The sequence below is a fragment of the Schistocerca serialis genome, chromosome 10 (genome assembly GCF_023864345.2).
Source record: "Schistocerca serialis cubense isolate TAMUIC-IGC-003099 chromosome 10, iqSchSeri2.2, whole genome shotgun sequence".
NCBI lineage: Eukaryota > Metazoa > Arthropoda > Insecta > Orthoptera > Acrididae > Schistocerca > Schistocerca serialis.
In genome coordinates this window covers 248740757-248763837 of record NC_064647.1, presented here as the reverse complement: position 1 = coordinate 248763837, position 23081 = coordinate 248740757, and the positions used below count along the sequence as shown (strand labels likewise).

General features: G+C 47.7%; 1 protein-coding gene and 1 non-coding gene across 2 annotated transcripts in view; one reads left to right on the top strand and one right to left on the bottom strand.

Moving 5' to 3' along the window:
• LOC126425031 (G-protein coupled receptor moody-like) overlaps nucleotides 1-23081 on the bottom strand; it is a 184609-nt gene that overhangs the window by 87552 nt on the left and 73976 nt on the right. The window contains exon 2 of the mRNA XM_050087939.1: nucleotides 11439-11579. Within this exon, the coding sequence (XP_049943896.1) occupies nucleotides 11439-11579 (141 nt within the window). The remainder of the gene's footprint in view (nucleotides 1-11438; nucleotides 11580-23081) is intronic.
• Trnat-agu (transfer RNA threonine (anticodon AGU)) lies at nucleotides 964-1036 on the top strand. Its single transcript has one exon. It is a non-coding gene; the product is annotated as a tRNA-Thr (tRNA).

Below are 23081 nucleotides of genomic sequence, written 5' to 3'. Positions count from 1 at the left end.
ACCGCAGCGGGAACATTGAACAGTGCACAGAACATCCATAACATCATTCAGTCCGTCGTGCCACCGTTCTTGTATCGAGAGGGCGATGTGCTTTATCAGCATGACAGTGCACTCACTGCTCACGTATCCCGTGACACCCAGCTTCCTCTCCAAGGCGTACATCCACTACCCTGGCCAGCGTGATCCCCAGATCTGTCCCCCAAAGAGCACGTTTTCGACTGGATGAAACGTCATCTTTCGGGATGCGCAAGAGCAGCAGGAAATTTGCCCCGATTAAGGCACCAGGTGCAAATTGCATTAGCAGGCCACTCGCAAGACTCCATTCGTCACCTCTATTATTGACTCCATGGGAGGAGTGCAGCCTGCATTGATGAAAAAGTGTGGCATACACGGTACTACCGCCGACATTTCGCATACCTGCACTGTCGACTGTGCTCAGGTGCGTATGGAACTGTCGGTGTGATCGTTTGTCGTATATGTCCTCAAGAGCGTGTCAGTAAAACTACTGGGTCGACGAATTTAATGTGTTCTCTTTTCATTCTCCAGTAGTGTATAATTAAGGTGGGCACGAGCAGTCGCCGGCCGCTGTGGTCGAGCGGTTCTAGGCGCTTGAGACCGGGACCGCGCTGCTGCTACGGTCGCAGGTTCGAATCCTGCCTCGGGCATGGATGTGTCTGATATCCTTCGGTTAGTTAGTTTTAGGTAGTTCTAAGTCTAGGGGGACTCATGACCTCAGATGTTAAGTCCCATAGTGCTCAGAGCATTTTTTATTTTTTATTTTTGACTATCAGTCGATCAATTTGGTGCGGATGCACACCACACTTGGAATCTGGGAAATGCCGCAAGTACTCGTAATGAGGATAATGTGCAAGGGGGACTACGTTGCTAGTGTGGGGATAAGTTGAGGATTTGGGTCTACAGGAGGCGTGCTAGGGTAGTCCGTGTAGTTGTGATGACCACTGCGTCCGGATGGCGCACTGGTCAACGCACGTGCCTAGTAAGGACGAGACCCAGGTTCGAATCCTGGTCTGGCACAAATTTTCAACTTTCGCCATTGATTTAAATCTGTGTCTAGTGGCAGCTAATGTCATTAGTTCCTGTGTGTCTTCATGTGCACGTGTGTTGGACACATTTCTGGCAACGTTTCCATATTTTTGTCCAACCCCTTGTACGTTTCATATGAGGACCGCGAAGGCAAGATAAGAGAAATCAGATATCGCACGGACGCCTACAGTCAGTGTTTCTCTCGTCGCTCCATTTGCGAGTGAAACAGGAAATCTAATTAGCAGTGGTACAAGACACCCTCCACCTTGCACCGTACAGTCTTCCAGTGGAAGACTCTGCAGGAGAGACGCTCAGTAGCTCGGTACTGGCTTTTGTTAAAGTTTCGAGAACATACCTTCACCGAAGAGTCAAGCAGTATATTGCTCCCTCCTACGTATATCTCGCGAAAAGACCATGAGGATAAAATCAGAGAGATTAGAGCCCACACAGAAGCATACCGACAATCCTTCTTTCCACGAACGATACGAGACTGGAATAGAAGGGAGAACCGATAGAGGTACTCAAGGTACCCTCCGCCACACACCGTCAGGTGGCTTGCGGACTATGGATGTAGATGTAGATATACAATGACTTGCCGAGTACTTGTGTAGGTGTAGAAGCAATTGCTATCGACTTCGTAAGACTGGCTTCGTCAAGACCTGGCCGTTTCAGTTTCAGTGCCGGTACCCTGGAGGGTGATGAATCTGTGGCGGCCACGCACCTGGGGCGATGCTGTGTGGGTCCCATCGCCGCTGCAGCGCGCCACACCGCCCTAAGGGTTAACGCCCTGCGCCCTTTTTCCTGGCCGGCCCTTTACTCTGCTTGAGCCGCCACTGCCCTCCCAGGGCGCGTCTCCGAGACACCGTGAAATTGTTTCCTTCAGGGGCGTGGTGCCTTCTACTCCCGCCTCCCACTGCAAACAAGACACCCACACGGTTTTTCTTTCCCACTGCCTCCAGTTCTCCACCGTTGACGCACTCAGCTAATCTCTCTTTCTCACTCGTTAGCCACCCGAGCCGTCAGTCCGAAAAAGTATCTGATAGGATCGCCTCTTCATGAAAATACTAAAAGAGAATTACGACATAAACTAAGAAATTGATGTTTCCTACATATTGAAATTGTTTCCTGGACCCACACTTGAACCATGATTCTCGCTTTTTGCAAGTCTTACCGACTGAGCTATGCGACTGCGACCCGAAAAAGTGGCACTGAATTATTTGTAAAGGAGAGAGAGTATTCTGGTGACCAGGCAGAAATAAGGAACGGAGTTCCACAGGGTTCAGTTTTAGGTCCACTACTATTCGTCGGGATTCTGAGAAAAATAGCAATAACCTATATGGAAAGACGGATGATACAGAATGTGTATAATAAACCAGAAGGGAACAACGAGAATGGAAGTCCAAGAATGAAATGCTCGGATTAAAAACAGTATAAGACAGGGATACAGTCTTTCGCCCTTGCTGTTCACTCTGTACATTGAAGGAGCAATGGCGGAAATAAAACGAAAATTCAAGAGTGGGATTAAAATTCAAGGTGAAGGGATATCAATGATAAGATTCGGTGATGACATTCCAATCCTGAGTGAAAGTGGAGAAGAATTTCAGGATCTGCTGAATGGAGTGAACGGTCTGATGAGTACAGAATATGGGCTGAAAGTAAACAGAAGAGAGACGAAAGTTGTGCGGAGTAACAGAAACGAGATTAGCGATAAACTTACCAACTTAATTGGTGGTCGTGAAAAGTTAAGGAATATTCTGCTACCTTGGAATTAAAATAACACACGATGGAAGGAGAAAGGAGGGTATAAAAAGTACACTGGAACAGGAAAAAGGGAATTCCTGGCCATTAGAAGTCTGCTAGCATCAAACATCGGCCTTAATCTGAGGAAGAAATTTCTGAGAATGTACGTTTGGTGCACAGCATTGTATGGTAGTGAATCATGGACAGTGGGGAAACCAGAATCAAAGCTTTTGAGATGCGGTGCTATAGAAGGACGTAGAAAGCTAGGTGGGCAGGGATGATGAGGTTCTCCACAGAATTGGCGAAGAAAGGAACATTTTGCAGGCACTAACAAAAAGAAGGGAGAGGGTTATAGCGGACGTGTTAAGGCATGACGGAATGACTTCCAACGTACCGGAGGGAGTTGTAGAGGGTAAAAACTGTAATCGAAGACAGAGATCGGAAAACATCCGACAAACAATTGAGAATGTAAGGAGCAAGTGCTATACTGAGAGAGGTTGAGGTTGGCAACAAAAGAGGAATTCGTGACTGGCCAAACTCCCCTCGTGTTTGGGACTGCTTGTCTTAGCTGCCTCACCCTGCATATATTTTGCACGTTTCCACCCATGTCCATTCTGTGCTTCACTTCTAATGACCTTGCATTTCTCCCATCAGTATGTTGGTCTGAGTAGTCACGCAACAACGTTCCGTTTTGAGTAACTGTGTTATTTTGTTGGACATTCGAAATGAGCCATTTGTTTCCGGTTCCGCAGTGGGAGAGGGTTACGCCAGAAATCAGCCGTCCCTGGCTGCGGGACAGGGCCGAGGTGGCTGGCGGAGGGTGGTTGCGGGGGCGCCGGCTCTTAACGAGCGAGCGGGTCGTCCAGTATTGCCGCCAAGTTTTCTCATTAAGCCGGCGAGGGGGCGCGGGGCAGTGGCGGCGAGGAAAATGTAAATTTGAACAGCCGTCGAGCTGGTGCGCCGGCCAGTCACAGCCGTCGCGACAGGCTTTCGTGGAAACTTCGTTTTACCTCCCCCGGACACAATCACGTCCTACGACACAATTATAGCTGTTGCCTTCGCCCTACACCGTCCAGCTTAAGATGCCGTCACTCGTCGACGGACTTTAGGGAACAAAGTGTTCATCACAGCCGTTGTCTAAGCAAGCAAGTAATGGAGTCGCAAACGCGTCGTCGGTGTGTGATATTGCGTTGTCCTGCATAGAACATCCGTAGCGCTTTTCCCTAGGCTATAAAGTAGTTTTCCAGCTTCAGTCACTTTTATTTTCCACTAGTCGTCAGATCACCGAAGTTAAGCGCTATTGACGTGGGCTAGCACTCGGATGGGTAACCATCAGGCCTACCGTGCGCTGTTGGCGAGCGGGGTGCACTCAGCCCTTGTGACGCGAAACTGAGGAGCTACTTGACTGAGAAGTAGCGGCTGCGGTCTCGTAAACCTGGAGAGTGGTGAGTTGACCACGTGCCCCTCCATATCCGCATCCAGTGACGCCGGTTGGCTGAGAATGACACGGCGGCCGGTCGGTACCGTTGGGCCCTCATGGTCTGTTCGGGCGGAATTTAGAATTTAATTGTCATGACGTCGTTTCGACAACATGCCACAGTCATTAGGTTAGACGTGTAACTTCCTGGCAGATTAAAACTGTGTGCCGGACCGAGACTCGAACTCGGGACCTTTGCCTTTCGCGGGCAAGTGCTCTACCAACTGAGCTACCCAAGCACGACTCACGCCCCGTCCTCACAGCTTTACTTCCGCCAGTACCTCGCCAGGTCCCGAGTTCGAGTCTCGGTCGGGCACACAGTTTTAATCTGCCAGGAAGTTTCATATCAGCGCACACTCCGCTGCAGAGTGAAAATCTCATTCTGGAAACATCCCCCAGGCTGTGGCTAAGCCATGTCTCCGCAATATCCTTTCTTTCAGGAGTGCTAGTTCTGCAGGGTACGCGGGAGAGCTTGTGTAAAGTTTGGAAGGTAGGAGGCGTACTGGCGGAAGTAAAGCTGTGAGGACGGGGCGTGAGTCGTTCTTGGGTAGCTCAGTTGGTAGAGCACTTGCCCGCTAAAGGCAAAGGTCCCGAGTTCGAGTCTCGGTCCGGCACACAGTTTTAATCTGCCAGGAAGTTTCATATCAGCGCACACTCCGCTACAGAGTGAAAATCTCATTCTGGAAACATCCCCCAGGCTGTGGCTAAGCCATGTCTCCGCAATATCCTTTCTTTCAGGAGTGCTAGTTCTGCAGGGTACGCAGGAGAGCTTCTGTAAAGTTTGGAAGGTAGGAGGCGAGGTACTGGCGGAAGTAAAGCTGTGAGGACGGGGCGTGAGTCGTGCTTGGGTAGCTCAGTTGGTAGAGCACTTGCCCGCGAAAGGCAAAGGTCCCGAGTTCGAGTCTCGGTCCGGCACACAGTTTTAATCTGCCAGGAAGTTTCATATCAGCGCACACTCCGCTGCAGAGTGAAAATCTCATTCAGGTTAGATGTGTGTTAATTTTTACTTTGAGATCTACTTCATGGGTGTGCCAGTGAGGTATGTAGGCCTAACGAAAAATTTGTCCCCGTGCACCTTAAGGTAGTTTAATGTTTAAATCTTCTCAGTGATTTCTGTACTTACATCTATGCTGAATGTATCCCTATCTGGCAGTTAGAGCACAAGTACAAACGTAACGCCCCCTAGCACATCGCCGTCTGTCCTGCACGTTATGTGGGGAGGCGAAAACTTCCGACACTTCGCCGCCTACCCGTGGTTTCGGCGTCTTGCAACCGCTTCCCACAGTTCTTCACGACAGCAGCACCCAAAAAACCTTGCCGCTTTCGAGAAGCCATAACAAACCGCCACTTGTCAAAGTCGCTTAAGCTATGTATACACGTGAGAGTTTTCAAGTCTCAGAGAGCTTTTGCGAGCTACAAGTGTCGTGCAAACGGCGGCGAAAGTCAACTCGCCGCTAGTATCCGAAAGTGGGGCAACATTTCAAATAGTCGCTCCTGCGAGGCTGTGCCTTTAGAACCTCCATCTGCATAGAGGTGCTCTCAGGCAGGGAAAACTACGCCGGCGTTGTCGGAAGAGCTGAGAGTATTCGGAGCCTGCAGGGCGGCCATATTGCGTCCCAGATTTGTACAGCACGGCGTCGTGGTAATATATTTTGCATTCGTGCACACATTAAATAATAGTACTCAAGAAACCGCGGGTCTCAGCCATAATATGTAGCTTTCGTATGTATCCGACAGAAAAAATCGCCCTTTTTACCTCCTAAGCGAAAAAAAAGAGCTGTTAGCATATCACGAAATTTCTACACTTAAATAACACTGCGCAGCGGATAGCACATAAAACATCGTAGACACACTGTATAGAATTAACAAACGGAAGTACAAGAAATTGTCATTCAAGTGCCTCGATTGCATGTTGATATGAATGGAAGTCTAGAGCTCTGTCCACTGCACCACATTAACACTGAAATGCTCCAGTCTGTGCACACACGTACCAACACTGTTACTGTCACGATGGATACGCACTGTGAGTGAATGTCAGCGATGTGTCGGCAGAAACAGTAATGAAGAAAGCCGCCAAGCAGTGGATCCAGGACGAAGTTGTGCATTTAATAATTTTGTGCGAGGAAAGGATGGTACTGGAGTACAGGAACTGAGATAAGAAGCAAAGTATGTTGGCAGAAATGGCTACAGTTTTTAACACCTCCACAGAAGAAATTGGCCAGTTTTATAACATAGATTAATTAACAAAGAGAAACAATTGAAGTTACATTGGAAGTAGTCGTTTTGGAACTCGGAAAATTGGCATTTAACTTCAAGTAATGCAACTGTACCTATAGTTTTACGTGACGTGATATTTATTAATTATGTTATTGCAGTGGCTGTTGAAGAACAGAGCTTCAGGAGTTTGCGTGTCGTTCCCTAAGTCAATAGAAGTAAAAACGTTCAAATAAATGTATGGCTCGAAATGCTTCATTTACCAAATATCCGCCGTATTTGGCTTTTGAGCGTCTGTGCGTATCAAGATGAAACTGGAGTAATGTTATTTCACCGTAATTGTTGCTTGAAATACTAAAGAGAATAAATGTACAGGGTGACAGTTATTGAACTATATAAAATAGAATCGCCATAACTACTGAACAGTTTGCGTTAGGACGTTCAAACTGCATGGTTGACCGCGGGGCATGACGGGAATTTGTGTGCGCTGTATAGTTTGTTTCAGCGACGAAACCCACTTACATTTCGGGATTGAGAAGTCTCTTCACCCTCAACGGGTGACTGTGTGGTGTGCAGTGTCCAGTCACGGAGTAATCGGTGCGATGTTCCTTGATGACACGGTGACTACTGAACAGTACGTGAAGGTTTTGGAAGATGATTCCATCGCCGTTTTCCAAAGTGACACTGATTTCGACAAGATGTTCATGCAAGACGGAGCTCCACCCCACCGGAGCAGGAGAGTGTTTGATGTCCTGGAGGAGCACTTTGGGGACCACATTCTGGCCCTGGGGTACCCAGAGGACACTGGCATGGGCCTCGATTGGCCGCATATTCTCCGGATCTGAACACATGCGACTCCTTTCTGTGGGGCTATATTAAGGAAAACCTCAAAACCATTGCTGAGATGAAAACTGCCACTCAGGTCGTCATCGACAGCAACGATGTTCCGGCACTTCAGCGGGTCATGCAGGATTTCGCTATTCGTCTGCGTCACATGATAACTAATGATGCAGATACATCGAACATGTCATAACCGAAATCCGAATATCTGTAGTGACGTTTGCATGTTGAATAAAGTGTGTGCACGCTGTAGTTTGTAGCTAATTTACGTATTTTTTCGTATAGTTCAATAATTGTGACCCTGCAGCTGATCTAGAAATCTTACAAGTAAACGTACCAAAGGACGCATCTCGATTTTGATCGCCTTTGAATATGTTGTAGTGTAGAGCAAAATAAGAGACACGATTTTTTATCCGTGGCCATACGGTTGTTAAAGGAGTGGAACACACCTTTGAAAAGAACTGCGTTTAATACACTAATACACAAAAAAAAGACGAACCACAAAGGAGTTGTGCAAATTGGTCACAAATTGATATTCACTCAGGGATCGTCGGAAAAAGCAGATTTGTAAACTTTGGCTGCAATTTCACCGCGCGGGCGCGCTGCAGCGATATAACGATATTTCTAGCTCATTTCTGACATATACCTATTTGGAATATCACTTGACCATGTATGACCGAATTTGGTATTAACAATGCTATACGTTTTGGTGTTAGTCAAATGTCGAAATAAAAAACTGACTTGTCGGGGAGGGTATTTTTTTTTTAAAGAAAAGACTTTCCTCGACAAATCTCGGTGCACCATTGTAACGTACATTAAAAACCACACAACTTTTATTTGAAGCTTTTCAACGGTATTCATTCAGAAATATTGAACTCATTTTTTTCAGGGTGCGTTTCACCCTCTTAACGGACATATGGGCACGAATAAAAAAATGTGTCCCTTTTTTGCTATAACATATTCATAGCCTATCAAAATCGGAGTGTATCACAGGGATAGGTTTACGTGTTAATGTCACAAGTAGTCTGTGATTAACAGAAATAGATTTACCCATAATACTGTCTTGCTTGGCAATTTTGGATCCAGGTATAAACAGTATATCTTACATCTCCATAGCTGTCATACTCGTAAAATTTCGATACTCTTGCGGATTTGCCATCTCCAAAATCATACTGCCTCCTAATCCGGTCTTTTATCCATCAGGAACACGGTCGGTAACTTTTTTCCCCGTCAGCACGACACCCTTCAGTCGCAACCGCTACCTTCATGCACAGAATTACGACAGAAAAATATCACCCAAAGATTTTCTACTCTGAAGCAGTCATTCAGTTGTCGACCTCGTACACGCGATCGATCAGTTACGCGTGGATCACAGCAGATATTTGGGATTGGAGATTATGTTGCATGTTTTCTGGGCAAGGTAATTCACTCTGAGACAAAAAAAAGAAAAAAAAACCGACGCACCACAAAGGAATTTTCAGAATTGGGGACAAAACTGTATATGTGGTATACATGTACTCGAACATAAAAACAAATGAATACAGTTGCAGAAAATGTGGATGATTTATTAGAGAGAAACAACTTCACAAATTGTGCAAGTCAGTAACGCAGGAGGGCATTCAACAAGTCCGTCAATCAACGCCAAGCCGCATAACTGACTACATAACGGGCAGAGGTGGACCATCGCGTTACTGACTTGCTCAGTTTATGAAGCTCTTTCTCTTGAATAAATCATCCAATTTTTCTGAAATTGTAATCACTTGTTTGTACATGATCTACCAGGTTCCGTCCCATTCGGATAACTCCTTCGCGATACGTCGTCTTTGTTGCCTAGATTATACCCGCTTTTAATTTCGATACTGGCCCCGTAATTAGTTTTCGAGAAAACCGTGGCTGAACGACCCCCTAGTCGCATCCGACACAGCGACATTTTTTTTCCGGATCAGACCAGAGAGGGTACGTTGCACCCGGATGTGGCCCCAAATAAACGCCTCACCGCAGCTGGGGGCGGCATTCAGGCGGGTTAATAGCCTCTACCGCTCGCCCACCCCACCCCACTGCCACTGATCATAGATATTCACCGCGGCGGGGCAGTGTGTACGGACAAAAGAATTGACGAAATAACGGCGAGTGGATTCGGTGCGCGCGACGAGAGAGGGGTGGAAAATCGAGCGCTTTTTAACTAATTGCGGCGGAATAGTTTCATAAATCGACGCGTCGGTTAGCCGGGGGAACTGAATAGCGGCGGCTGCGCCAGTGCAATTTCTGCAGCTATTTCCCCTGACTGCCCGGACCGCGTAATTCCGTTCGGTGAACCCGCCAACAATGGCCGCTTTGGAGTAAATACCGTACCCTCCCTATTGTTCCCTCCGAATTAATACCGTGGCGGGGAGACAGTGGCGGCGCTTTGAAGACCTCCTGCAGCCCGGCAGCAAGTGTCTGCACCCGCGCCCAGCCGCCGGAAGCTGATGTGACTTTATTGCTAGTACAGGGGAGGCGGGAGCGGCTTCCTAACACATCAGACACGAGAGAGGCGGGTCGCAGCTAGGGACGGAAATTACGCACCTAATGGTTTGTTTAAACCGTAATTGCACTCCCCCATATGAGTGGTTGGGATGTCCGAAACTCATTTCAGTACCCTTCAGCCGAGAAAATATTTTGAAATATACAATACTTACTGTACCGGTACCGTAAAACTGGGCAACTTTGTGACGATTCTATCACTTTATGGAACGCAACATTATAAAAGTATTTACTGTGACATTTAATTTCCACTTATATGGGGTAATATAACATTTATCCTTCAATATTGATAGAAACAACGGTTTTGTATGCAATTAGATATTCGGGATGTGAAATATTAACTGTCAAAAAGTCACCCACCAGTTCGGGACCACGTTGTGACTCGAAGCCTAAGACAGGGAAAAGAGACGCGCTAACCCTGAGTATCTTTATGACATACAGCAATAACTTCGTTACAAATTATTGTGAATTTTGTTTTATCCATATGAAGACAAGCATTTGTCACAAATTTGCCCAATTTGGTGAGATTTATTTATTTTCTAATTTTCTTTCACTCCACGTACTTACAGTCCTATCCTCACTGAAACAATATAAGAAAGGAAGGAAGATCTACATTAAGCAAGGTGATTAAACAATACATTCATTACACTTACTCGTATTTACGCGTCTGTTCGATGGAAACGAATCAGGAAAAAAACAGCTCACAAAAAATTCACACAATATCCTCAAAGCAAGGTTATAAGTTCAAACTGTGAGCCACTTTCTTAAAAGTTGTAGGGTTTCAGGTAAAACAATAATACATTTAATACAATATTCTGCGCAACTGTATGTTATACACCGACGGAAAAAATCGCAACACCCAAAGAAAAAAAAGTCAAGTATTGAAATTTATGGAATACATTTGTCTAGGTAACCCATTTAAGTGATTAACATTGCAAGATCACAGGTTAGTGTGAGCGCGAGATAAACGATTGCTGATGTGAAATGCTAGTACCACAATAATCGATGTAACCGCCAGAATATTGAATGCAAGCATGCAAACGTGTGTGCGTTGTGCTGTACAGATGCCGGATGTCGGTGTTTGGGATGGAGTTCAATGACCGTTGCACTCGGTCGGTCGATGTAGGACGGTTAATGACGTTGGTGTAGTTTTCCCATGGTGTCCCGTATGTGCTCGGCTGGAGACAGATCTGGTGATCGAGAAGGTCAAGGCAACATGTCGACACTGTGTAGAGTGCCGACATGTTTCATTGACCTATGGAGAGGGGGGGAGAGAGAGAGAGAGAGAGAGAGAGAGAGAGAGAGAGAGAGAGAGAGAGAGCGGGAGAGGTAGTGATTGAGGGGAAAGGGAGGAGGAAGAGAGGGAGGGGGAGAGAGGGAGGGGGAAGAGAGGGAGGGCGGGAGAGAGAGAAAGAGAGGGAGGAAGGCAGGAAGCAGATAGGTGGAAAGAATACAGTGAACACCTCTTGGAGGGACAGGAACCGCCTAATGACGTCATGGAAGAAGAACGAGGTGTCGATAAGGAAGACACAGACGGTCAAGTATTGGAGTGAGTGTTGCCAGAGGTTTGAGAGGCTGCAGAGGGCGGAGCTGCGCTCACCTGATGATGAAGGCGGCGGCGACGTTTCGGACCCTGGGACACCTCAGCAGCGCGACGACGGTGAGCAGGTTGCCCAGCACGCCCACCACCAGGATCGTGATGGTCGCCACCGCCGCGAACGTGAGCAGCGGCCGCGGGAAGCTGCTGGCACACACCACACGCCACCGCGTGGCCGTCAGCATAGGTACAAGCGAGAGGAGCGACTGGAGGAGAATGGAGCAAGCAGATAACTTTAATACGGCTGAATACCTGGGCGCTTAATGACAGAGTTCTCCAGGGTGCAAAAAACAGGTAGGCACTAGACGGAAGACACATTTACAACACGGCTACCGTCCATGTGCAGGGGGCCTTCAGCACGGCTGCTCATCAATGTCTGTAGTCCTTCAAAGATCGCCGGCGTGCTCCGAATGCACTGACAAGCATCCAAACGAAACTATACGGCTCCAGGGACCTTGTCAAGTCTCAAACATCTATGGCGTATGTATGCAGACTGAAGCAATGAATGAAAATCTGTACCAAGGCTGGGATTCGAACCCCGCTCTCTTGGTCACTAGGCAGATGCGCTAACCATTACACACTTGTCGCAGACGATTTGGCCACTCAAAGGAGTTTAGGGTAGTTGTGCAAAGCCACTGTGCTAGGGTGGCTTAGTGATTAGCGCGTCTGTCCAGTGAGTAGCACACACGGGTTCGAATCCCGACCTCGATACACTTTTCATTTGGCGCTTCAGTATGTTTATATAAACCCACAATGTGTTACCAGAGTTGATCGGCACTGTCAACAGGGCTGGAATACGCCAAAGTGTCGATGTCTGGGAAAGGTGTCCAAGTGAAAGGTTTGCTGTAATGTGTCTGCCCTCAAGGGCACATCTGTACTCTGCCGTAACGTGTTCTTTACTCAGTCGTGATACGTCATACCAGGGAAGGAATTGGTTCCTCGACCGGTGTCTGACAGGATTATATGCTTGTTTCCTTGTCCTCTAATCGCTCCTTTCTGTTGAACCTATAATGTCAAACACTCTCCAGAATAAAATGATACCAGCAAACTTCAAGGGTGAAATGTAACATGATCACAGAGAAAACTAGTAGATATAAGAAAGTCTTTAATAACAATGTTTTTTTTTTGTTTCTTGGCCAGTTTAGATCTACAGGCTCACCATCAATAAGGTGCTGGGCACAATTAAAGGGAGGCGAGAAGAAATGGTTCCTGAGTTAGCATCTCTTGTGATGGACAACGCGACCAGCAAGTTATCGCGAGACAGTATCTGTTGCACAGTTGAGTTTATCCCATACTGTCAACGTTACATTTTCATTGTACTGCGTTATTTGACTGGAATAAACGTCTTCCAATAAACTACCATCGTTTCCCAGGTTTCTCTGATCTCAGGGTAGGGCCAATGACAGATACATATGCTGATGATCGTTTAGGTTAAAACCTCTCATAAGACAAAAGGAAAAATTTGCGATTAGAAACTTCAAGGGATTGTAGAATGTAGATGGTTTCTTGAGGAACAAATTAAGGATAGGAGCTTTTGTGTACCACAGCCCAAGACTGACGGAATGAATATAAATAGAGTACTTAAGTACTGGTACTTAAAACCATGCACTTACACGAAACAAAAATGTGTGAATTCGTAAGGGACCAAACTGCTGAGGTCATCGGTCCCTAGACTTACATACTACTTAAACTAACTTATGCTAAGAATAACATATACACCAAAGCGAGAGGGAGGACTCGAACCTCCGGCGCGAGGGGTCGCACAATCAGTGACATGGCGCCTCTAGCTGCTCGGTCACTGCACGCGGCACTTACACGCACATCTATCAAAGATACGTCAATTACACAACAGAAACATTTTTTATCTTGTCTTATGGTTCCTGAGTCTCAGACAATGTTTCGCAAAACTTGTACAACTGCAGTTAGAAACAAAAGATTAGAATATGTCGTCTCGTCTGTGTAGCAGGTAATCGTAAGAATGCCAAAGATAGTTAATGTAATATGTAGTCAGTGAGTTCTCGGATGGATTGCTCGGAATTTTCTTTTGGTACCGCCATTTCTCGACAACGGTATTGTCGACAACGCAACGCGGTGACAACAGATTTCAGGTTTCAGCAAGTGGCCTCAGACTGAAGATGACTACAAGCGGATCGTAACCTGTTACAGGATCCTGAAATACTCATTTGATTATGTAGCAAAAATATAAAAAGAATTAAAGAAAGTAGTTGGTTCAGTTAGTCATATTTACAAATATAACCCATATGATAGGCAACGATGTGGTAAAGTACCGAATGCCTCTTAGAAATGTAGAGAGGAGAAATGTACCTACTTGTTTATCAGTGTCTCCTGTTGGCGAGTTTCGTTTTGCTATGGTGGTGAAACGCTCTTGATTTTTTTGAAGCATATTTTCCTCTTCGAACGTCATAAGTTTTTAGCTTAGCGTATGATAGGATCCACACACACACACACACACACACACACACACACACACACACACACACACATGCTTCCTCAGCTCCTTCTTCAAGGCAAGCAATAAGCTTCGACGAACTTGAATTGCATGAACCCCTACACGTGAGGCAACCCGCGTAGCAGTAATGACGGCAGGGTTATCTGCAACGTAGGCGCTAACATGAACCATCCTCGCGATAAGGCATTGTGTAGCGGGGGTCTTGGCCGGAACTGGGGGGACATGACGCGTATCTGTGTAGCGGGCGCTGGCGAGTAAACTGCCGACGGTAAATCACACACCGGCACAAAGGGCGGCAGATAATGCGAGCGCGACGCGCTGCTCCGCTCCCCTTCCCTCCCAGGGGGCGTAACCCGCGCACGCACGCGCACGCCCTGACCGTGAGTTGCGTTGTCAGCTCGCGATGCTCCCCCTGCCGGTGGCGGCAAATTACCGCGGCCACACCCACCGCCAGCACCGGACGGCCGCCTGGGGAAATGCCGCCAAGTGCCGGAAGTGATAAACACACGCGCCGCTGTCTGCACTCAGTGCGCACTTGCTGCAGGTCTGCGCTATCACCACGTGAGCCGCCCCCCCCCCCCCCCCACCCTGCGTATCAGACAGTGGCTGCTTGCTCAGTTCACGTGACGGTCGCAGTGCTGTGGAAGCAGAGAACCGCTCGCCGCTGCTGAGGAAAATGAAACTCGGTAACGGATGCCTATGCCTATATCTATGCCAGGGACGCGAAAAACCCCACCGGTTGTCAATCGATACGGAATTTCAGTTCTCAATAACCGGTACTTTTCGGTATATGTTATAACAAGATTATTTTTATTTTTTACTGATGACCGTACGAAAACTCCCGATGTATCAATTTTCCATAACAGCAGTACTAAAGCTTTTTTATTTTTAAATGAAGACTTTTTTTAAACTCGTGATGTTTATTGATATAATTTTCATTCCTTCAAAATATTGGCTTATTGCAGAAAATGGGAATAGCGGCCAGTGCTGTTTTAATAATAACGCCGACAGCTAGAATCGAGCAACAAACACTTGACATAAGAGCCGGCAGAGCACTGCTGACACAGTAATGTAGCATTTTGATGTTGCTTAGCAACTGACGCTACATTCAATCACATCGCAGATGTGTTTGGTCGGGTTCTGATATGGCGATTTGAAGGACCAGCACAGCAATTGGAACTCGGCACTGTTGCCCTCGAACCACTCCGTGTTATGGCGCATTATCTTGTCGAAAAGTGCCACTGCCGTCGGAAAACATGAGGTCTGCAACCAGTGTACGACACTCCTTGGCCACCACGGTGCCTCGCACGAGCTCCACTGGACCTATGGATGCCCACTTGAATGTTCTCCAGAGCATCAGAGCATAATGGAGTCACAGCCAGCTTGTCTCCATCCCGCAGTGCAGGTGTCAAGGAGCTGTTCTCCTGGAAACGACGGATTCGCCCCATCCCCCCCCCCCCCCCAATAGCCGTGATGAAGGTATTGACATTCATCAGAACGTGCAACACTCTGATACTGCGCCAACGTGCAGTGTCGATGGTCACGTTCCGATTTCAGTCGTTGTTGCCGATGTCGTGGTGTTGTTATTAGCACAAGCAGGGGTCGTAGGCTGCACAGGAGAATTGTTAGGAGTGTTTGGTGCACTGTGTGTTCACACACACTTTCTGACTTTGCAGCATTTAAGTCGAATGTAAGTTCAGCTACAGTTTTCCAACTGTCCTGTTTTACCAGTGCCCGGCCTACGACGTCCGACATACGTAATGACGGGCGGCCGCCCAACCCGACGACAGCTGGACGTGGTTTCACCTCGGTTTCGCCACATGTTGAAACGCTCACCACAGCATTCCTCGAACACCCGGCAAATCGTGCGTTTTCAGAAATGCTCGTGCCGAGCCTCCGGGCCGTCACAGTCTGCCCTCGTTCAAACTCAGACAGACCGCGCGCCTTCCCCACTCCACACGCGGACAGCACGCTCACTGGTACTACGTGCGCTGTGCGTGTGTCTGACTGGCAGTCGTTCCTCGCCAGGTGACGGTGCTGTCGCCTGGACGGATTTGTATCGATAGTAGTTTGGTGGTCATAACATTCTGGCTGATCATTATGTATATGGCAGTGAGAAGCATACTATTTCTGCAGCATGGGTTACTACGAAAATAGGAATCTTGAAATTATAAACAGCAATGGACACTCTGAGACAAAGTGTTTTGTTTTCTGCAAATAGGGATCGCGAATCGCTCCTTAGTGACAAATACTTCCACTTACGAAAAAAGTGACGAGAGGAGTTTGACAAGAACTGTGTTTACAGAATCGGCGTTCATTGCTACGGAGCAGATTTTCCTTCTCCAAAAAGAGTCGCAGTACGAGATCGATAATTCTGCCCTGTAATCACGTACATCTGCCCGCCGGCCCTTTCTACTGCAATATTTGACGTGTCTGTGTTATACGACGTATTGTGAAATGTTCTTCAAACTCGCACGCATGTCGGAAGGACATTGCGTGGTACATCGTATAACACATCGTGTAATACGGTTTCGTGGTATGCACAGCATAGCGGCTTTGCAGATCAGAGGCTTTGATACGAAAAGGGAGAGCAGCGGCTCGGGTCTCGGGGACGAAGTTGGCGAGGCGCAGGTGGGGGAGGGGAGGGGAGTGGTGAAGGTGTGGGGCGGAGGGGTCTTGTGACGGCGCGCGACGCGAGGGGAGCGCCAGCAAGATGGATGGCCGCTTCGCCCCTGGAGACGCGTCTGCCCCGCCGTGTTCGCAAATCGCTGCCTCGGCCTGCGAGAGGCGCCCGACACCTGGCCCGGGCGTCCTGGATCTGGTATCCGCAAGGATGGCGGGGGCGTCTCCAGCCAGCGGCGTGCTGCTGGAAGGGAGGCGTACGTACAGCGTACACTGCTCCCGCCATTCCACCTGAGATCTGCTAGCAGGCCGTGCCGCAATCCGCAATCATTACGTGAAGGGTGGGTAGTAGCGGTCACGTAAACTATCCACATCTACATCTGTACGTCGAGGGCCTCCTTGCGGTGTGTGGCGGTGGGTACATTGTGTACCGCTGTCACATCCCGCCTTTCCTGTTCCACTCGTGTACGCTTCGCGGAAACAAGCACTGATGCTAAGTGGGCTCGAATCCCTCCCATTTTATCTTCGTGGTATTTCCGCGAGATACATTTAGGAAGAACCAAAATACTCCGTCGTTCTGCTAGGAACGCACGTTCTTTGGCACTTCACGGCAAACCACACCGTGATACAGATCGCCTCTCTCGCAACATCTGCCACTGCAGTTGGCTGAGCATCTACGTGACGTTTTGGTGATTACTGAATGATTGTCGGAAAGGCACACTCAGCATACAGAATAGTCAAAATAATGTTCCGTGAAATTATAAGCAAGGGCCGTAAGTTTAAGACTTCAACGGAAATTCCACTGTTAAATGCAGAGCAGAGAGCGAGATGTAGAAACACTACACTGAAGGCCTCTGCGAGGGGGAAGACGTGTCTGGTGACGTGATGGAAGAAGAAAGAGGAGTCGATACGGAGACTGACGAAAAAATGAATGTGGAAAACCAACATTCGTCCATTAGTGCCCACGTATGGTTCCGTGCTACGTTCCGTAGTGCTTTTATTCATCCCATGACCATAGGACGATTGTTCCTCGTAAAATTTTATCTTAATGCCAAATGTGTGCATTAATGGACGAATGTGGCGTTCCCACATTCATTCTTACGTCAATGTGATGATGCCCCAAAAGGGTGAAACGCGTCATTTTCTGTAAATAAAAAGAAAAATTTTGCAACCGAGACTGTCTTATTTCAAGAAATTCACAACCGCTTGCCATACCAGGCGCCAACCGCGGAAATATAACAAGTTATCCATTACTTTATAAATTTATAAAGCTCATTGTGACAAGAATATACGTTGTTGATTTGTTTAACAATATTTTTCAATGATTTGCATTTTAGTCGTTCAAAATTTTGGACTGCTGCGTAGGACACTTTTTACAAACAAGTTGCCATTGGACGGATATTTATTCGCTACTGTTAGTACCTGATAAAATAACATTTGGAAATCCGTCACCGTAGTCACCAACTCTGCGGTGTCCTTTTTCGCGAGAAGTGTGCTGTTATGTGGTCAGCGCAGTCGATGGGACACTTTCCTGACTGGTGCGCTAACTTCACTGAATGACGTTGCCAGGAAAGAAGGGAGGTTAGAGTTCAGCGTCCTTTAGACAGCGACATTATTAGAGATGGAGCACAAGTTCCGATCACAAAAGGATGTGGAACAGGAATTTGGTCGTGTCCTTTTCAAAGGAACCATCTCGGCATCTGCCTGGAGTGATTTAGGGAAACTGCAGAAAACCGTAATTCGGGTGCACGAGAGTGCAGCGTGCTGACCGCTGCGCCGCGCCGCCCCATGTCGCAGGCAGGAGAGGTGGTGGTGGTGGTTAGTGTTTAACGTCCCGTCGACAACGAGGTCATTAGAGACGGAGCGCAAGATCGGGTTAGGGAAGGATTGGGAAGGAAATCGGCCGTGCCCTTTCAAAGAAACCATCCCGGCATTTGCCTGAAACGATTTAGGGAAATCACGGAAAACCTAAATCAGGATGGCCGGAGACGGGATTGAACCGTCGTCCTCCCGAATGCGAGTCCAGTGTGCTAACCACTGCGCCACCTCGCTCGGTGGCAGGAGAGGGCCAGACGCAGAGCCCTGGCTGCTCCTTCCCCGAGGAATACTTCATTAGCCAGCTATTTCGGCAACTACTGTTACGTAATGGCGAAATTCAGAGCTTGCGAAGCAGTTTTACCGCCCTTTCGAGAGAGTTGCGCAACGGTCCTCCCGAAATGAAGGCACCTGGCTGGGCGGTACCGATATGACGTCATCAGACGTCGTCTTGGCGATATTCTTAGCCGAGGCAATCAAACTCAGGCAGGCGTACAATGGCACGGTAGTGCTGCTTAAATATCTCGTTAACTGTCCAAAAAATTAGGAAGCGTGTAATAGACTCTTTATTCGTTTCTTCCGTACATTTCTGGAAAAGGCTAAGCAGTAATTTACGTGCGATGAAAAACACATTATATTCAAGGGGCGACTTGCTAAAATTTTATGACCACCTGCTTAGTAGCATCGAATCTGCGTGGAGCTGATTCGAGAAGTCTTTCGCAGGTTCGAATCCTGCCTCGGGCATGGATGTGTGTGATGTCCTTAGGTTCGTTAGGTTTAAGTAGTTCTAAGTTCTAGGGGACTGATGACCACAGTAGTTAAGTCTCATAGTGCTCAGAGCCATTGAACCATACGGGGCGGAGGTTTGTGGGCACAGAGTTGGCGCCATATGGTGTTTAGGATGAGTTCCATCGGGTTGAGATCGGGTGAGTTTTGAGAGTTCACTGTGGTGCTCCTGAAACCACTGTAGCACGGTTCTGACCTTGTGACACGGGCGGTCATCACACTGAAAGATGCCATCATCTTTGGGGAAGGATGGTGAAGAGATGCAGCTTGTCCGTAATGACGTTCTCGTAGTCCACAGCTCCGCACATCTACACAGATACTTTGCACGCCACGTGGTTTTTGGCGGATGGTACCTGTGCCACTACTAGTCATGTCCTTTGCCGTTCCATTCGCAAACAGAGCGACCTAAAATACGACTGTCTATATCCTTCCGTACGAGTCCTGGTTTCTCGTATCTTCTCTTCGAGCTCCTTACGCGAAATGTATGTTGGCTGAAGTACTAACCCTCTGCACTCAGCCTCAAGTGCTGTTTCTCTAAATTTTCGTTTCCTCCAGTGACTCCCATTTGAGTACCCGTAGCATCTCCGCAATACTTGCGTGTTGTTCCAACCTACCGGAAACAAACCTAGCAGCCCACCTCTGCATTGCCTCGATGTCTTCCTTTAATTTGTCCTGGTGCGGATCCCAAATACGCCAACAGTACTCAACTATGTGTCGTATGTACAGTATGCTAGCGGCAAGACACAGTCAGTGCCTTCTCTGCGCGATAGCGAAATACTCTCGACGACAATGCTGCAAAACCACAGTTACTAAACACAACCTTTCGAAATTCCTTCACCAAAGAAGACGTAGTAAGAATTCCAGAATTCAAGCCGGCCGATGTGGCCGTGCGGTTCTAGGCGCTTCCGTCTGGAACAGCCAAACCGCTACGGCCGCAGGTTCGAATCCTGCTTCGGGCATGGGTGTGTGTGATATCTTTAGGTTAGTTAGGTTTAAGTAGTTCTAAGTTCTAGGGGACTGATGACCTCAGAAGTCCCACAGAGCCATTTGATTTGAACCAGAATGCGAATCAAGAACACCTGCCAACACCTGCCAACATAGGTAACATGAAAGTACGTATCCTCGGAATAGTGAAACGACTTAAATCACTTAGTAAAAGCAAGTCTCCCGGTCCAGACTGTACACCAGTTACGTTCCTTTCAGAGTACGCTGATTTAATAGCTCCACACTTAACAATGAGATACAACCGCTCGCTCGACGAAACATCCGTATCAAAAGGCTGAAAAGTTGCACAGGGCACACCAATATTCAAAAAAGTTTATGGAAGTAATCCATTAAATTAGAGGCCCATATCGTTAACGTCGATATTCAGCAGGATTTTGCAACATCTATTGCGTTCGGAGATTATGATTTACCTTAAAGAGAACGATGTATTGACGCACAGTCAATACGTATTTAGAAAACATCGTTCTTGTAAAAGACAACTAGCTCTTTACACGAAGTGTTCAGTGCTATTGACAAGGGATTTCAAATTTATTTCGTATTTGTAGATTTCCGGGAGACTTTTGACACTGTACCACACAAGCGGCTTGTAGTGAAATTGCGTGCTTATGGAATATCGTCTCAGTTATGTGACTGGATTTGTGATTTCCTGTCAGAGAGGTCACAGTAATTAACGGAAAGTGATTTCTGGCGTTCCCCAAGGTAGTGTTACAGGCCCTCTGCTGTTCCTTATCTATATAAATGATGTGGAAGACTTTCTGAGCCGCCGTCTTAGGTTGTTTGCAGATGACTCTGTCGTTTATCGACTAGTAAAGTCGTCAGAAAATCACAACAGATCGCAAAATGATTTAGAAAAGATATCTGTATGGCACGAAAATTGGCAGTTGACCTTAAATAACGAAAAGTGCGAGGTCATACACATGAGTGCTAAAAGGAATCCCTTAAACTTCGGTTACACGGTAAGTCACTCAAATATAAAGGCGTAAATTCAACTAAATACCCAGGAATCACAATTACGAACAACTTAAATTGGAAGGAACACGCAGAAAATGTTGTGGGGAAGCCTAACCAAGACTGCGTTTTATTGGCAGAACACCTAGAAAATGTAACAGATCTACTCATAAGAGTACCTACACTACGCTTGTCCGTCATCTTTTAGAATACTGCTGCACGGTATGGGATTCTTACCAGATATGACTGACGTAGTACATCGAAAAAGTGCAAAGAAAGGCAGCACGTTTTGTATTATCGCGAAATAGTGGAGAGAGTGTCACTCACATGATACGGGATCTGGGGAGGGGGGGGGGGGGGAGGATATCATTAAAACAGAGGCGTTATTCGTTGAGGAGAACTTTTTTAAGAAATTTGAATCGCCAACTTTCTACAACGAATGCGAAAATATTTTGTTGATGCCTTTCTACATAGGGAGAAATGATCGTCGTAATAAAATAAATCAGAGCTCGTCGTCTCTCTAACCATCAACAGTTGACAGTTGATGGTTGGAGAGATATGACAGTCACAGAGAACATTCATAAACCAGTTACGGCGCCACTGATGTGTCGTATATATGGATCGTGATAACCCCTTCAGCATCAACTAAAGCCTGAAGATGGCGTACTGAAGCGCCGAAACTGGTAGCTACACAATGAATGACATCATGATGACGGCTGTAGGCGTTTCATTTTCTTACAGCGGTAGAGGACTAGTCTAAGCATGACTGGAAAAACGCTCTGCCGAACCCTTAAGTGTGAATCGCAGAAGAGTGATGTAGATGTAGAACATCGGCTGTTACGCCCCTCTTTAACGGTGGCTGCGCACCAGGCCGACGCAATAAAGTGTAGAATGTAGGGAAGGCGTTAGTTTCATAAAACAGACGTCGCACACAGTCTGGGCTTTAGAGTTTGCGCCCTGCACCAGCGAGGTGAGAAGCACAGCCCTACAATTACTGGCCCGCGTCCCTCGTTCTGACGAGGCGTGTTAGAGGGTGAACATTTTGCGGATCGCTCACTATAGCTGGCCTTTCAGTCACCAGCCGGTGCGTGATTAGTGTTTCATTAGACCGTGGGGCGTGGCCGGACCCCTCCCCCCCCCCCCCTCCCACACACACACACACACACACTGCCTTCTGCTCCGGGGCGGAATCACACACCGCGGCCCACGTGACGTGACGTCACATAGGAGAGGCTCCTCCAGTTTTTTCCCTTTCCCTCTGCGGCCTCTCTGCGCTCATAGCCAGAGTGTGATTAATGAGGCCACGTTTTTTTTTTTCTTCCCGTCGCTTCCCTTCTGTTCAGCCTTCCCGGCTGAAAAGCCCTGCAGCGGCAGCTGATGGATTAGCGGCGCCGATGGACCGCCGCGCCAGGAATGCAGACGTGGCGGAAGAGGTGCGCCGAGACGCCTGCTCGCCACAGTGCGTACACGTGCGTGGGCGGCCGGCGCCACGCACTGGCGTCCACCGCCTGCGTGAGAACACCGCGGGACAGCCTCGTTCCGCACCGTGGATCCGAGCGTTGAGCGTGCAGAGTTGGTGACGTCATAGTGTGGGACAAGCACGTCGGGGAGTATTTCCAGACGTGCAGAGCAATATCTAACGCGTCACATATTCTGAACGAGCGTGTGAACGTTGAGCAGTGAGACGGCAGAACGCCACGTACCTCAGATGCACGCCATGTCGCTTCGGTGCAGAGGCGACGTATTGGCTCTCAGTTGAAGCCCATATCTGTATATAACGAAGACTGACGAGCTGTTGAAAAGGCGCCGTTAATTATATGGTTCAAATGGCTCTGAGCACTATGCGACTTAACTTCTGAGGTCATCATTCACCAAGAACTTAGAACTACTTAAACCTAACTAACCTAAGGACATCACACACATCCATGCCCGAGGCAGGATTCGAACCTGCGACCGTAGCGGTCGTCCGGATCCAGACTGTAGCGCCTAGAACCGCACGG